Here is a 16,404-nt window from a genome sequence, read left to right on the forward strand (position 1 = left end):
TATATCTATAGATATAGGCTCTTGTGTTAAGTTGGGCAGATGCCACACTCCCAATTCTGGAGGCATAATAATGGTTTAGCACAGGGGTCTTGAAACTACAGCCCTCCATTTGTTCAGGAACTACTGTTCCCATCATGCCTAGTCATGTCTGTGAATGTCAGAGTTTTACAATGCCTCATGGGATGTGTAGTTCCGCAACAGCTGGAGGGCCGTAGTTTGAAGATTCCTGATCACTCACTGAGCATGTCTTGAAAAAAGGTGCCTTGTATAATGCCCAAGAAATATCGTTTGGAAAATACAAGTGGGTCATGGCACATCTACATTCCAAATTTGGCACTTAAGATGGTCATGCACTCTGATTGGCCAATCTCTGTACAACTCGATATTTAGGCAAAATAGGTAATAGGAAGACACACTTGAACAATTAATTCAAATTATAGGAAATCAAACAGGCTCTTGTACTAAATCTTATTTATTTAAGATCTAAGTGATTGCAGTGTATGGTCACCTTTAAAGATCAAGATCTTTAAAGGTGATCTGAAAATATTAATTTATTGGGTTTAGAAACCTCTGAAATGTGAAATCTTTCAATGCATTACAAAGAACAAAGATATATTAGAAGTTATATGAATGAGATTATCATCAAAAGGGTTAATTAACTGAGAACACCTACTAATTGCCTAACAAGACACATCCAATGAGATGAAATTAACCACTTGTATTGGGCGTGCGCTATTACCAATGAGAAAACCGCAGTTACCATAGCACCAGTTGCAGTTTACAAATGCGGGTATTTATTATTGCTATTTGCGCTTCAATGTTCGTACGTTCGATCAATGACTTTTCCAGCGCACCAATTAATGTATGAACTGGTGCAGTGCCCTCTTCTTAGTAAATCACCCCCATATTGTAGAGTGATGTGATGTACAACCTAGCATGTACATTGCAATAGTCAGGACTCAGGAGTGAGTAATACAGAAACGTCACTTCAAAAATGAGGGTACATGTCGAGTTTAAAAGGAGTTGAAGCATTTTAACTCCTTTCATTCAGGTCAATGGTAATGCGCCATAAACCCACCAACACGTTGCATTTGCAGCACATTTTGCCTTGTTCACTAAAACAGAAATAGGTGGGTTGCATTTTAACACAACTTTTATGTGTCGAGTGCATAGGGTGTTTGGAAAGTGCTTTTAAGACCCCTTTCACACTGAGGTGCTTTACAGGCGTTTTTGCGCTAAAAATAGCACCTGTAAACTGCCTCTTCTGCAGACCCAGTGTGAAAGCCTGAGTGCTTTCACACTGGGGCGGTGTGCTCACAGGACAGGATAAAAAGTCCTGCAAGCAGCATCTTTTGGAGCGGTGTATACACTGCTCCTCCACCACCCCCCATTGAAATGAATGGGCGCCGTTTTCAAAGCAGCGCTTTTAACCGCTTCTGGGTGGGGGGGGTTAAAAGCGCACCGCTTAACGGCGCTTTGACGCTAACGCCCCAGTGTGAAAGGGGGTCTAACACCAGTAAAATGCTTGACAAAAACACGTAGACCCCTTTTAACACTGGGGCTTTAGCACTGGAAATAGCCTCTGCTAAGTGCCTGAAAACCGCCTTCCATTCATTCCAGTGTGACTTTCCACACTCGGACATTATGAAAAGTCCTGCAAGCAACTTTGGGGTGGATTGGGAGCACTGTATTTAGCTTTTCCAAAACACCCTGCCCATTGGAATGAATAGGCAACGCTTTCAAAGCGCCTGAAAAACACTTTTAAAGCACCACAAAACGGGAGTTTTTAACCCTTTTTTTGGGGTTAAAAGCACCCCACTAGCAGCAGAAAAGCAGCGCAAAACTAGCGGTGCTTTAGCGCTAACGGCCAGCGTGTTCAGTGTAAAAGTGGTCCAAATAACAGTCATTAACGCTATATGCACATTTGTTCAGCGTCAACATTTTGAGCAAGTGTGAACAAGGCCTTAGAGTTAATAAATATAGTTCTACTGTTTACATCGACGACTGTGTTCAACTCCCTCACAACCTTTTATGTACATGTGATATATCTCCCCTGTCCACCAGGGCTGCAAAGCGAAGATCCTGAACCGCATACATTCTTATGGAGGATGTCACACACCAGGAACTCGTGAGACTTCCGTGAACTACATTTGCAATCAACCTCGTGTCACAACGCTGCTAAAAGAAAAGGCGTTACAATTTAATGCGTTGGATTGTGGGTGTTGTAGTGCTTACGTCACGAGCGCACATAGATGAGAACGTAGATGGGATTCTAAGAAACTACTGTAATGTACGTCATGCGCTGGGTTACGTCAGTGACGTCGCGGCAACACACGAGGAGTCGTTGAGTGAGTGCTGAGTCGCGTTATTGATACTGGTTCAGCCGGCTTTCCTTTAAATTTTTTTTTAGTGGTCGCTCCAGTTTATTACAAACAGAAAGCCTATCGCTATTGTTACTGTGGTTGTCCCTGCAAGAACAAAACCTGAAATGATGGACAACAGTGACTCAGCCCCGGATTCCTGGGAGCAGGCAGATATTGACGCCCCGGAGGCCCAACTGAACTCGTCCCTGGCACGACTCAACGTCAACGCCAAGCCGTTTATTCCCAACGTACATGCTGCAGAGTTCGTGCCTTCCTTTCTGATTAAGAGCAGTGCGGCCGTTGACGGGTTGCAGGATGAGGGTAAGGACTGTGGCATGAAAGGCCAAGTGGACTGGACCGTATCCGTGGGTGCCGCTCTGCTGGTAGGGGGATGGGTGGGAGTGAATTTTGTGGAGGCCAGGCTTGGGCTAGCTTTATCACTTTATATTACTGCAAGGTTAAGACCCAGTTCTTTTGATCGCTCTACCTGGCATGCTCACCTCTGCCCTGGCTTGTTAAACGTATGGGCCTTGTGCATATGTAGCTTTAGAGATTCCAAAAATTCAAAGGAACACAGCCTTAGATCTTAATGTGTATTTGATATGTCATGTTTCTCATATGCTTTGGTAAATAACTTTTGTGTTTTAGGATTGGCAGCACGTGACACTGGCTTTGGTGTGCTAAAAATTTGCATGGACATAGAAGGCCTTACTCAAAAAGGTTTTCTGGAAAAAAGCATTGTTTCTTAAGATGTCTCCATTTTGGAATTTGACTTCCATTTTTGGGTTTTCAAGCTCATGGCTTTGCCTTTGGTGTGCCGTAAAATGTTACATAGGCGTGTAAGTCCTGAAACTCTGTACTCTGGGACCCCAACTGTCCCAAATCAGATCCTTGCCTGGTCTGCATGTCCATCAGGAGTTGGCTGCCTCTTCCTGGTTCAGGTAGTTTGGAGCTCTGACATTCCACCAAGTCCACCCTGCTCCAGCTGTGGTGCAGGAGGTTTCAGAGAAGAGACCATCTTGCCAATCTGAGTATTGCAGCCATGGGAGAGGCAGACTAAAATAACAAAGTAAAAGTGGAAAAAAAATTATTTTCTACATTGCAAAGCAAGGGAGGTGAGCAATGATATCCAGTGGGTGAATGTCCACTTTTTCAAGTGCTTCAGGAAAAGCCCCCCCCCCCTTTTTTTTTTTTTTTTTCGTTTCCTCTAACAAAAAAAAAGCAATACTCTGTCTCTACTGGGGGGGGGGGGATGGGTGCTTAACATATCTGTGCCAAACTATGGTCATTAACCACTTCAGTACAGGCCACATTTACCCCCTTCCTGCCAATTTTCAGCTTTCAGTGCTCTCACTTTAATTGACAATTAGTCATGTTACACTGTACCCAAACAACATTTTTCATGTTTTTTTTCCATACAAATAGAGCTTTCTTTTGGTGGTATTGGCACTTTTTGCTTTTTTCACTTCTATTGAAAAAAAAAAACTTTGAAAAAAAAAATAAAAAAATTTCCCCCCTTTATCTTTCAGGACAGATTACTTAGAGAGCTGATTGGCTCTGCCCTCTACCAGGGTGGATTTAAAAAAAAAAAAATTAAATCAACTTGTTTTAAATCATTATTAAAGTACATATGTCTGTCTCTCAGCGGCTCCACCTGACCCGCTGTTGACTTACCTTCTGTCCCATTCACTTTAATGGGACGGCTGGTGATGCAGTGAGGCATGTGGTGGCAGCAGGTGAGTGGATGCCTGCTAACAGCCGCTGCCATGATGGATCTGAAATGACAAGTGCTCATTAAATGTAAGGACTTATTCTTGCTGGTAGTTAGAATCTTTAATATTTGCAAACAAAATGATGGTTTCCTATGTAGAATAATAAGCTAGTAAGTAAAATGGCAATATCAGAACCAATTCAGTCATATATTTTGTAGTGTACATAGATTTGCAAAACAATGGGATAAAGGAATATTCCTGAACTTTGTTTTATAAAACTTTGTTTTATGGTTACTGTGAAATTGTGTGAATGCATCAATTCAGTACATGTTATCTCAGCTTGCAGAGCTTGGATTCATCGAATGGGTGTACCAAACATGTAAATATTGCAGAATATACAGCCCCATGCTACATAACCAAGCTCCATTTCATGCTGAATAAACAAAATTATTAATGTATCTTAAATGGAAAACATATGTTTGGATAGATTTTTATTTTTTTTTCTCTAAGCATTTTATTAAAATAAATTTTGATAATCAATTTTATTTTTTTCCTGATGGCTGTGGTTACCGCACCCCCTTCTAGGTACTCAGACAGTATGTGCCTGGAGTCTGTGGCCCTTTCCTAGAAGGTTTTATGGTTTATCTAGAAGGGCTTATGCTGTACTTGTCTTTTCGGTTCAATAGGCGACTACTGCAGCCCACCAGTCTATAGGTGCTCCTGGATGCATCACGCCTGGTGCAGCTTGGGAAGCATGTCCCGGGAATCCTAACATGGCGGCGTCACTTCCAGTATGTGTGGTTCCTGTTTGAGCTTGCTCTCTGCCTCTGGGTGTACGAAGTTGGTGTCTAGTGACACACTTCTGGAGACAAGATGGCGCATAAACCGGAAGTGACGTGATGCACTTCCAACCTTGAGAATTCATTTTCTGTGGAGCCAGGAAGACTGTGACAGGGCGAACGCCGCTGTGAGACACTGGTCTCACTATAGGTCCTCCTTGGTCTCAGTGGTGCAGTTCTACGGGTGTCGGCCTGTGGAAGGGGGTACTTATCAAGATGAAAAATAACACCTCTTCTAATCCTGCTCCCAAGGTATGTGCCTCTCCTCTCTTCAATGCAGGTGACAGGTGTTTGTTTTTATATGAAGTAGAGCTGCATAATTAATCGTTAAAAAAATCTTGATCTCGATTAACCCCCCCCGACGATCTCTCCTGCAGATTTTGCAGATTCTTTCATATAAACAAGTGGAGAGCCTTTATCTGCTCACTCAGCTGTCGAAAGCATCCCTGCAGTCTGCCAAGTATTTACTTTGAAACATTGTAACTAAGCTTCCTTCTTAGATCAAAGGGATAGAACTTCTGTGTAAATAAATAATCTGGGCAGTCTGCCAAGTTTTCGTGTTAATGCTGGAAGTTTAACCACTTAAAGTGGAGTTCCACCCACTTTTACAACTCTTCAGCATCCCTCACTAAACTGTGCACTGTAAACGAATTGGATATTTTTATTTTTATTTTTTCTCAGCACCTACTGCATATCTGCTGTATTCATTTTTCACGTCCTCCTCCCTGGCCGTGGCCCATAGCATCATTTCCTGTTTGCAATGCCTTCTGGGAAAGGACGGCAACTTCCTCTGACACTGCCATTGCTATGGAAACCTGACCTGAAACCTATTACACTGCTTGTGCTGCACTGAGCATGTGCGAGATCTGCAAGGATGAGATCCAGGAAGAAATACAGTCTGGCTTCAGATGCCCACACTTAAGATGGCCATGGCCTGCTGTAAGTTTATAAAATAACAAACTACTGCTATAAACTAACAAAACAGACCTTAGTTTACAGACTGACTTTACTAGAATACATTAAGCTTGTGTATTATAGGAATATTTTTATTCAAAAAGTATAATTTCGGCCGGAACACCACTTTAAGTCTAAATCTTTTTCTGACACTTCTTAAGTTAAAATCAATATTTTTTGCTAGAAAATTACTTGGAACCCCAAACATTATATATTTTAGAGACCCTAGGGAATAAAATGGCAATTGCTGCAATATTTTATGTCACACTGTATTTGCCAGCGGTCTTTCAAATGCAGTTTTTTTGGGGAAAAAATACACTTCAATGAATTAAAAAAAAAAAATTGAAATAAAGTTAGCCCAATTTTTTTTTGTTTAAATGTGAAAGATGTTCTGTGGCGAGAAATGTGATCTATCTTCTAAGCAAAAAAATCATGATTCTCATTTTAGCCAGAATCGTGCAGCTCTAATATGAAGGCTTCTTATACTGGAAATGGTCGTCTTCGTTCCCTTTTTTTTTTTTTTTTCCCCAGACAAGTCCATAGAGAGGAAATTGAAGGACTAGATTGCTAGATAGTACTGAGAACCTACTGTATGATAGCTGTATTTCATGGGCAGCAGGATCTGAGTTTGTAGCGTGCCTAAAAGATCTAATGCCTTCTATGAAGGACATGGCCTCTTCCTTTTCAGCCCTTTACTTCTAAATTTGCAGCAGTAGGCCCCTCCACTTTACAAGCTGAGGAGGAGTCTTCAGTTACTACTAGGACCCTCCCTCCCCTGGAGTCAGAAACATTGAGTTCACGGGCAGTCTCTTGCCTGGAAGAGGGTGAGAATTCAGCCTTAGCATCTGAAGGATCCTCCTCAGTCTGAGGTTGGTAGCTCAGGTCGTTGCCTCTTTCCTGTTGAGGAGGGCGATGAACTTTTAAAGGCTATTTACGCGTCTGAACAGATTGAGGAACCTGCGCAGGCCTCTTCTGTTCAAAAGCAGATGTACAGGGGTTTGAAAAGCCATAAACATAGAGCATTTTCTGTTCAGTCATTGGGAGACATTATACTTGATGAATGGAAAGATCCTGAAAATTACCTTTTTTTTTTTTTTTTTTTTTTTTTTACTCTAAAAAAGAGGAGGTTCTTGAAATGACCCAACCTGGATGCTCCCCTCTGCCAGATTTCCATAAATTCAGACCTTTTGAGGGTTCAGGGGTCATCAAGGATCATATAGACAGAAAGGCTGAGTCCCTGTGTCCTGCATTGGCCTTTTGCATGTGTAATGAGGAACATGGTTGTCTGGGTCCAAAGGTTGGATCGACTCTTCCTCTAACACTCCAGTCGAGGAGATTAGAGAATCTCTGCCACTCGTAGCAAAATCGGTAGCTTTTTTGGCTATGCTCTTGTTTATTCAGCTAGACGTGCAATGTGGCTTAAGTCCTGGGACGGTAAAATCACATCTAAACATAAGTTTTGTGGAATGCCTTTTTGAAGGAAAGCTTTTGTTTGCCTCTACTTTAGAGACCGTTTTGACGTGCTCCTCGGAGAGGAGTAAAAAATTCTTTGCAAAATGTAACAAATTCCGCAGCAAGAAACCTTTTTAGTGGCCCACAGGCAAGCCGGATTTTGTCAGGCAAAAATTAGAGTATAATAAAACTGTCCTTCACTTTTCCCACCCCGCTCCGAGAACGCTCTTACCAGGGGACCCTTTGTGCCCCCCCCCCCCCCTTTTTTTTTTTTTTTAGCTCTAAGTTCAGGTAGAAGGATCTCTGATCTAGAATTCCTCTCTTGTAAAGACTCCTTGAGAGTCCTGGAAGACAGTGATTATAAAGCCAGATCCTCTATACCTGCCAAAAGTTTCTACCCTTACTCTTCCCTTTCACAGGTCACAGGAAGCGATTCTTCCTGGTGTGTGTAGACAGAAGTGGTTCACTTACTGATCCTCTGTTCTTTTCACATGATCTGTGTGTGAGAAGAAAGCCGGGAGCAGTGAGCAACCGCTGTACGTTTACACAGGTGACCGGCTGTGATTGGACACAGCCGATCACATGGTAAACGACCAATTTTATTGGACATTTACCCTGGTCATTGGGGACGGGCTGTGTCCGTCACCCCCCCCCCCCCAAAGCCTGACAAACTCCCAGAGATGGCATCATGCCTTGTTGCTAAGACTCTTAAGTCAGAGTAACACCCCTTTGCGTGCGCTTGCTCCTGCCTGTCTCAGTAGCTCAGTGCTGCTGCAGTGGAGATGGTGGACCACACATGTGCAGGTGTTTGAGAGCTTGCTCTTGTGATGGTGGATGTGGGCAGTAATGACTTCAAATGACTTGGCAATGTCCTAGTAACAAGGCAGGGAGGGATCGCTGGGATTTTGGGATTTTTTTTCAGCCAGGCTTTGGGAGGTACATAAATGGCTTACACCTATAACAAGGGCATTATCCAACTTTAGTCAAAGCTGCACAGGTTAACTACAAACCTCCTTAACTCAGTAGGTAGTTACAGTATCTCACAAATGAGCACACCCCTCACATTTTTGTAAATATTTTATTATATCTTTTCATGTGATAACACTGAAGAAATGACATTTTGCTACAATGTAAAGTAGTGAGTGTACAGCTTTTATAACAGTGTAAATTTGCTGGTCCTTCAAAATTGCACAATTGCCATTAATGTCTAAACCACTGGCAACAAAAGTACACCCCTAAGTGAAAATGTCCAAATTGGGCCCACAGTGTCAATTTGTGTGGCCACCATTATTTTCCAGCACTGCCTTAACCCGCTTGGGCTTGGAGTTTACCAGAGCTTCACAGGTTGCCACTGGAGTCCTCTTCTGCTCCTCCATGACGACGAGGTGGAGCTGGTGGTTGTTAGACTTTGCACTCCTCCACCTTCTGTTTGAGGATGCCCCACAGATGCTCAATAGGGTTTAGGTCTGGAGACATGCTTGATCAGTCCATCACCTTTACCCTCAGCTTCTTTAGCAAGGCAGTGGTTGTCTTGGAGGCATGTTTGGGGTCGTTATGTTGGAATACTGCCCTGCGGCCAAGTCTCTGAAGGGAGGGGATTTTTTTAATATAGGTCTGGTAACTGTGGTTGTTGGACCCCCCCCCCCCCCCCCCTTCTGTTGGTGATATCCTGGACTGGTTGTGGCCATGTCTGGGGTGTTTTTTCTATGTTATAGTCCGAAAAGGGCGCCCTGTATGTATTGCCTCCCTGGTGGTTTAGCAGCGGCAACTTCCTTCCATTTCCAGTGTCTAGCTGTGTGGACAGGCATCTTCCTCTGTGTCTTCTCCGCGGTTGGTGTACCAAAATGACGTCAGGGGACTTCCGGTGATGCGGCAAGATGGTGCCGGAAGAGACATGAGGCATTTCCTGGACGCTGTTTTCTTAAAGGATCTCTGCATGGTACAATGCAGGGGACTCATTGCTTTGTAAACAGTCTGCCTGCCACAGGGCAGACTAGTTTAGCAGTGCAGCGGCGGTCAGAGGAGTCTCACCAGCCAGCTTACGTTCTCCTCTATAGAGTCTGAGGACAGGACTGAGGATAGAGCACCCGCTTGAGTTGAGCCAGCGGCGGCATCCGGGTCCAATGCTGCCCCCAAGGTAAGCCCTTATCTGTGGATAAAGAGCTTCTGCAGCAGGGGGGGTCTGTATAAGCCTTTTTTTAATGTGTGTTTATTATTTATTTATTTTTTTTCTAGGTGGACAAACCTGTAAAGAAAAAATGTGGGAACTGTAGAGCCAGGCTTTCTGATAATTGTAAAACTATTTTGTGAGGATTGTATTCTCTCAAAGGCAGGTTCTGGGTCTACTGCCTCTTTAAGCACTTCAGCCCCAGAAGAATTTACCCCCTTCCTGACCAGAGCACTTTTTGCGATTCAGCACTGCGTTGCTTTAACTGACAATTGCTCGGTCGTGCGACGTGGCTCCCAAACAATATTGACGTCCTTTTTTTTTTTTTTTTTTTTTTCCCCACAAATAGAGCTTTCTTTTGGTGGTATTTGATCGCCTCTGCGGTTTTTATTTTTTGCGTTATAAACAAAAAAAAAAAACAGCAACAATTTAGAAAAAAACAAATTTTTTACTTTTTGCTATAATATCCCCAAAAAATATTTAAAATTCCCCCCCCCCCCCCCCCTCAGTTTATACGTATTCCACATATTTTTGGTATAAAAAAAAAAAAAATCGCAATAAGCGTTTGGTTTGCGCAAAAGTTATAGCGTTTACAAAATAGGGGATAGTTTTATGGCATTTTTTTTAATTTTTTTTTTTTTTTACTAGTAATGGCGGCGATCAGCGATGATTTATTTAATTTTATTTTTTTTTTCTGCGACATTATGGCGGACACATCGGACATTTTTGACACATTTTTGGGACCATTGTCATTTATACAGCAATCAGTGCTATACAAATGCACTGATTCCTGTGTAAATGATACTGGCAGTGAAGGGGTTAACCGCTAGGGAGGGGTTAAATATGTCCTGGGGAGTGTTACTAAGTGTGGGGGGGGGGCGTGGCTACATGTGACACGTTACTGATCTCTGCTCCCGATCACAGGGAGCAGAGATCAGTGAAACTGTCACTAGGCAGAACAGGGAGATGCTTGTTTACATTAGCATCTCCCCGTTTGTCCTCTCCGTGAGGCGATCGCGGGTATCCCCACAGTAATCGAGTCCCGCTACCCGACTCACTGAGCTCCCGGCCGGCGTGCACGCAATGGCATGGCGGCAAATTTAAAGGGACTTGCGGGTATGCCCATTTGCCCAGCTGTGCCATTCTGCTGATGTACATCGGCGTGCACCGGTCGGGAACCGGTTACAGTTGATGATCTCTATGAAGGAGGTAGTGGCCTCTTTTCGGTCCTTTAACAGAGTCACCGGGCTAGGTCCTTCTACTTCTAAGCCTGTGACTCAGGAGCCTTCAGTCTCAGCTAGATCTTTTTCCAGTTGAACATATTGACAAACTATTAGTCAATATATACTTCTGAACAGATCGAGATACCTCAGCAAGCCCAGTCTGTTCAGGATTAGATGTACAGAGGTCTACAATGACAGAAATCCTAGGTCTTTTCCTGTACATCATTCACTCAAGGATATGATCCTTTCTGAGTGGAAAGAACCTGAAAGAAGGTTGTTCCGGTCTAGAGGACATACGAAAAGGTTTCCCTTTCAGTCCAAAAATTTTTTTTTTTTTTTTTTTCTTCAAATGTCCTATATTAGATGCTCCTATGTCACAAGTATCTAAAAAAAAAAAAAAAAAAAAGTCAGATCTTTCATTTGAGGACTCTTAAGTATCAGATGGATAGAAAAGGCAGACTCCTTATTACATAAGGCCTGGGATGCCTCTGCTTTTACTTTAGGGCCAGCTGTAGTGTCCACCTGTGTTAGGAATTTAGATGTTTGTCCAACGTCTGGATGACCTTCTCTCCTCCGACACCCCCATAGAGGGGATCAAGGATTCTCTACCCCTTATTGCCAAGTCAGTTGCTTTTTTGGCTAATGCGGCAGCAGATTCTGTAAAATCTGTTGCCAGAACATCAGCACTCATTAATTTAGCTAGATGGGCCATCTGGCTAAAATCTTGGGAAGGTGATCTTGCCTCCTAAGAATAAACCTTGCGGCATACCCTTAGAGGGAAAGCTCTTATTTGGTTCTTCCTTAGAGGAAGTCTTAGCTCGTTCCTCTGAGAAGAGTAAACTGTTTCCATCTTCTCAAAAGAATAAGCCCCAGAATAAGAGACCTTTTTGTGGCTTTCAGAACAAAGTTAATTTTAAGACCAATAGGCAACAGGCAAAGAATTGATCATTTAACAAAGACAAACAAAAAAGGGGGCACTCTTTGCTCTTTCAGCCCCTACCAAAAATCCCCAGTGACCCCAGAGTGGGTGTAGGAGGGAGGTTGTCCCATTTCATCAAGGAATGAGCAGAGATTACCAGCAATCCTCTTATCAATGATAGAGGTTACAGGTTGGAATTCAAAAACCCCACACCCCAGAGTTGTTTTTTTTTTTTTTCTTGCCCATCTGCCGAGGAACCAAGAGAGACGGCAGGCCATGGTGAATCTGATTGGGATGTGGGAAACGGGGGTTATTTCTCCCGTTCCGGAAGATCAAAAATTCCAGGGATTTTATTCTCATGTCTTTCTAGTAAGAGGCTACTGGCGGATTTCGGATGGTCATCAATTTAAGCGTCCTGAACAGATTCATAGTCTACAGGTGATTCCGGATGAAAAACATTTTATTCTGTGAAGAATCTGTTATTACCAGGAGTGTTCATGGTAACCCTGGATTTTCAGGATGCTTACCTTTATGTACCAATCTGCCAGAATCATCAAAAGTTCCTCAGATTTGCAGTTCTCATGGAGAACGGTCCAAGTAATTGGCAGTTCAGAGCCCTCCCTTTTAGTCTCTCGGCAGCACCAAGGATTTTCACGAAAATCATGGCCGAAGTCATGGCCTATTTTTGAATAGAGGGTATCAATCGTTCCATATTTAGACGATTTTTTTGGTCTTTGCCCAAAAGCCATGTTCAGGATCTGAAATTGATCTTACGGACCTTTCAGAAATTGGGGAGGAAGGTCAATCAGCAGAAGTTTTGCCTGGTTCCCTCCAAGAGCATGCCCTTTTTGGGTTACCTAATAGACAGTTGCCCAAAAAGATTTTTCTTCCGGAAGAAAAGTTTTTAAAGGTTTTTCTCTCAGTGCAGAACTTCAGGTTGCTCGCACAGGCCTCCCTTCGTCAGATCATGCAGTTATTGGGCTTAATGACTACAGCCATTCCGGGGGTGCCATGGGCCCATTCCATTCCGGGCCCATTGCATTCCAGGCCCATTGCATTCCAGGCCCCTTCAGGCATTTCTTAAAATCGTCATTGGGATTGCAGAAAAAGCTCTTTGAATCAGCTCATACAGCTTCCAATAGAGGATTTTCTCAATCGTTCCCTTTGCTCCCACCATTACAATCTGCAAGGAGGGAAGGACTGGGTACAGTATTCCCCAATGAAAATTACTACAGATGACAGTCTGTGGGGCTTGGGAGCTCACTCGGATTGGCTGGCCCAGGGAGCCTGGCTGCCAGAGGAGGCATGCCAGTCATCGAATTTCAGAGAACCGTGAGCAGCAGGGAAGGCTTTAATTACTCTGGAGGAGAGGATGAATTCAAAAGACCTGTTATTTCAGACAATACTGTGACGTATCCTAAACAAACAAGCAAGGGGCCACTCGCTCGGATACTCTTCTATTATTTAAACCAGCAGATTCTGTCCCGGACAAAGAACAATGTCTCTTCAGTCAGGGTGGTGCACATCAGTGGGACAGCGAATGTTCTGGCGGACTATCTGAGCAGAGTAAACATCAGTGCCAGCAGTTGGGAACTGAATCGAGACATGTTCCAGGAGATCATGTTAACGTGGGGTGTTTGCAGAGTGGATCTTTTTGCATCTAGTCTCAACAAAAAACGAACAGCTTTTTTTCTCGTTGGAAAGAGACTCCTTAGGAAGAGATGCACTCTTTCCTGTGGAATTTCACTCTGGCCTACGCCTTCCCTCCATTTCCTCTTACCACTGATGGTTCGGAAGATTGTTCAGGATCAAGTAGAAGTTATCCTGATTGCCCCTTGGTGGCCCAGGAGGAGTTGGTTCTCCTCGCTGAGAGCTCTCTCAATGGAACCCTCCCTCCCCCCCCTCCCCTGGCCCCTGCTGGAGCAGAGGGATCTTCTCCGTCAGGGGCCAATACTCCAGCCAAACTTCCATTTGATGGCCTGGAGGCTGAGCGGCGCATCCTACAGCTAAGGAGGGTGTTCAGAGAAGGTTATTGTGACTAACTTATGGCTGTCCAGAATAGTCTCAAGACAGATCTATGGGAAAGTTTGGAAAATTTTTGTTTCCTGGCAGAATACAGGAATGGGATTCTTTTTGTACTTCCTGTATACTAGATTTTTTTGCAGAGGGGAGTGGAGAAAGGACTTTCTATCAGCACCCTTAGGATTCAGGTTGCTGCCCTGTCTCTGTTTGCAGCCAGAAGATTAGCTGAGGACCCTTTGTTCAAGAGGTTCCTTTCAACCAGAACTGTACACCCAGGGCTGTTAAACTGATTCTTCCCTGGGATGTTAGTATTTAAATGCTCTAACTAGGGCTCCTTTTGAGCCATTGCATGAGGCCTCTCGGAAATTGATTTACTTTGCTTTAAGTACCCTTTTCCTGAGGATTTTTAGAGGACAGGGTAGTGATTAGGCCTGATCCTTTGGGTAAGTACAACGTTTCTTCCAGCTTTTGCAGGTCCCGAAAGGTAGTTCTTAGTTTTTTTGTTCCTCCCCCAAGAATGCGGAAGAGGAAAGATTTAGTTTTTTGGACGTGAAAAGATGCCTTCTGCTTTATCTAGAAAGGTCTAGTGAGTTTAGGAGATCCTCCCAACTCTTAGAGTTGTTCACTGGCCCCAAAAAGGGGACCTAAGCATCTAGAAGTTCCATTTACAGATGGATTAGGGAAGTAATTTGTGAAGCTTAGAGTGTCAGGTCACACCCTTCCAGAGTTAGAGCTCATTCAACTAGATCTTTGGCCGCGTCATGGGCAGAAAGAATGGGAGCATCATGGGAAGAAATTTCTAAAGCTGCTGTCTGGTCCTCCTCTCATGCGTCTATCAAGCATTATAGAGTCCAGATGCTCTCCAGCCAGGACCTCTCCTTTGGTATAAAAGTACTTCAGGCTGTCGTCCTTCCCTAAGGTATAGAATCTTGCTTTTCCTCTCAAGTAGTTGTCCTGGAAGATAAGTCTAATGGGGGTTCCCCTCACCTGTAACGGTATTTCCATGAATTTTCCAGGACAGCGTCTATATTCCCACCCTATTCTGTATTCACTGGTCTCCTCTTGTTTACTTGGTGTGGTGTTTTGGTGTTTTTTTATTTTTTTTATTTTTTTTATTTTTTTTTTTGTGAGTTTGTTATTCCTCTGCTGAGTGCACTTTTGGTGGAGGTTTACTTGATCTTCAAACAACTGAGGGTCAGAGGAGAGGGAAGGGCCTTTTAAATTGTGTCAGATTTGTGTTTACTGTAGAGGGCAGAGCCAATCATCTCTCAAGTAGCTGTCCTGGAAGATTCATGGAAATACTGTTACCGGTAAGTCTAATGGTTTTTTTTTTTTTAATTAAAATCTGAATAATTAAATTTAGTTTTTCTATTTAGAGATACATTAATTTAGTTTTCAGCATGAAATGAAGCTTGGTTATGTAGCTTGAGGCTCTACATTCTGCAATATTAATATTTTTGGTAAACTCATTCAATGAATCCAAGTTCTGCAAGTGAAGATGAAATGCACTGCATTGATGCATCCACACAATTTCACATATGACCACCAGTTCACTTACGTTTTAATTTCAAGGGCTCATGCACACTGGGTATACACATTAAGGAACACACACCCAGTCTTTATACTAAATGTTTTTTTGCGCACATATATTTGAGTAGGACTCAATTACTACTCACTAGGAGCATCTATCATTGCACACCATCCCTTCTCCTACCTCAATTTCTTCTATCAAACGGCGCCATATCTACTTTGTCTTCTTTACATGAAAGCTGACCGCTGGCTGAAAATGATACCAAGATGCATAAACCTGCAGGCATCATTCTGGTATAACCACTTAGTCCAACAACATACCAGTACATTGCTGGTCTTTGTTGGGCATGTATTGTTATGTGTGTGTGTGTGTGTGCGTTTGGTTTTTTTTTTTTTTTTTTTGTTCAGCCCACAGGCTGTAAAAAAAAAAAAAAAAATCACTGTGTATGCCCACCATTGGAAATACCTCCGTTCACCCACTTCTAATGATGGGCATACATGCACCATTTTTTTTTGTTATTTTTTTTTTAACTGTGGTGGTGAAATCGCCTCCTACAGCGCTGGAGTCACGGCTTTACGTATCGTGGGAGCAAACGCTGTTGCTGTCAGAATAAAAATAAACCCGTGCTGCAGCTGAATGGTGTATCTGCAAAGCAAATGATGGTTAACAATAAAATAAAGTAGCATTACAGTATAACTTGCAAATACTATAAAACATAGTAAAATTAAAACATTACAGTTGTAAAATACAGTAACAATAGATATAGGACAATAGAGAGCGAATATAAGAGAGAACAATAGAGTGAGAAGAAAAATAAAACCAACTATTTTTGGCTTTTTTAACTTAATTTTTTTTTTTTTGCACTTTATTTAAACTGTGAACGTTCCAGATTAGGGTCTCTCAAAATGTGATGGCCATCTCCTCTTCGAGACCCTGTGCAAGTGTGCCCTAGGACTGCAATACTGTACCCTACGCTAATACTCCACTAGTGTGTGGTAGCGTTCGAATAAAAGCTTGTGTCGTGCCTATATCCGCGTTTTCTGCAGACACATCTTTTTAGGGATTTTGTTTGAGTAGGGATACCAGGGAGGACATACGGAAAATGCCTCTCATGCAGCCGGCTCACTGCATTTGTATTGGGAAGTTGGGCCACAGCACTGTCTGGAAACAGAAGGGCTGTGATCTCTTCCTGGAATTTAAGGAGGGATCCAGTTCGTCCTGA

General features: G+C 43.0%; 1 protein-coding gene across 4 annotated transcripts in view; it reads left to right on the forward strand.

Annotated features, from left to right (window-relative positions):
- The first annotated feature begins 2,288 nt into the window (after positions 1-2,288).
- The window catches only part of GSPT1 (G1 to S phase transition 1), a 455,031-nt gene continuing 440,915 nt past the window's right edge, over positions 2,289-16,404 (forward strand). For 2 of the 4 annotated variants that reach the window (XM_073591172.1, XM_073591173.1), the window contains exon 1: positions 2,290-2,684. In XM_073591172.1, coding sequence (XP_073447273.1) covers positions 2,489-2,684 — 196 coding nt within the window. In that variant the 5' untranslated portion in view covers positions 2,290-2,488. Of the gene's footprint in view, positions 2,685-16,404 lie in introns of all 4 variants that reach the window. The other 2 variants (XM_073591175.1, XM_073591174.1) reach the window with 2 other exon arrangements.

The sequence above is a fragment of the Aquarana catesbeiana genome, linkage group LG06 (assembly GCF_042186555.1).
Source record: "Aquarana catesbeiana isolate 2022-GZ linkage group LG06, ASM4218655v1, whole genome shotgun sequence".
Lineage (NCBI taxonomy): Eukaryota > Metazoa > Chordata > Amphibia > Anura > Ranidae > Aquarana > Aquarana catesbeiana.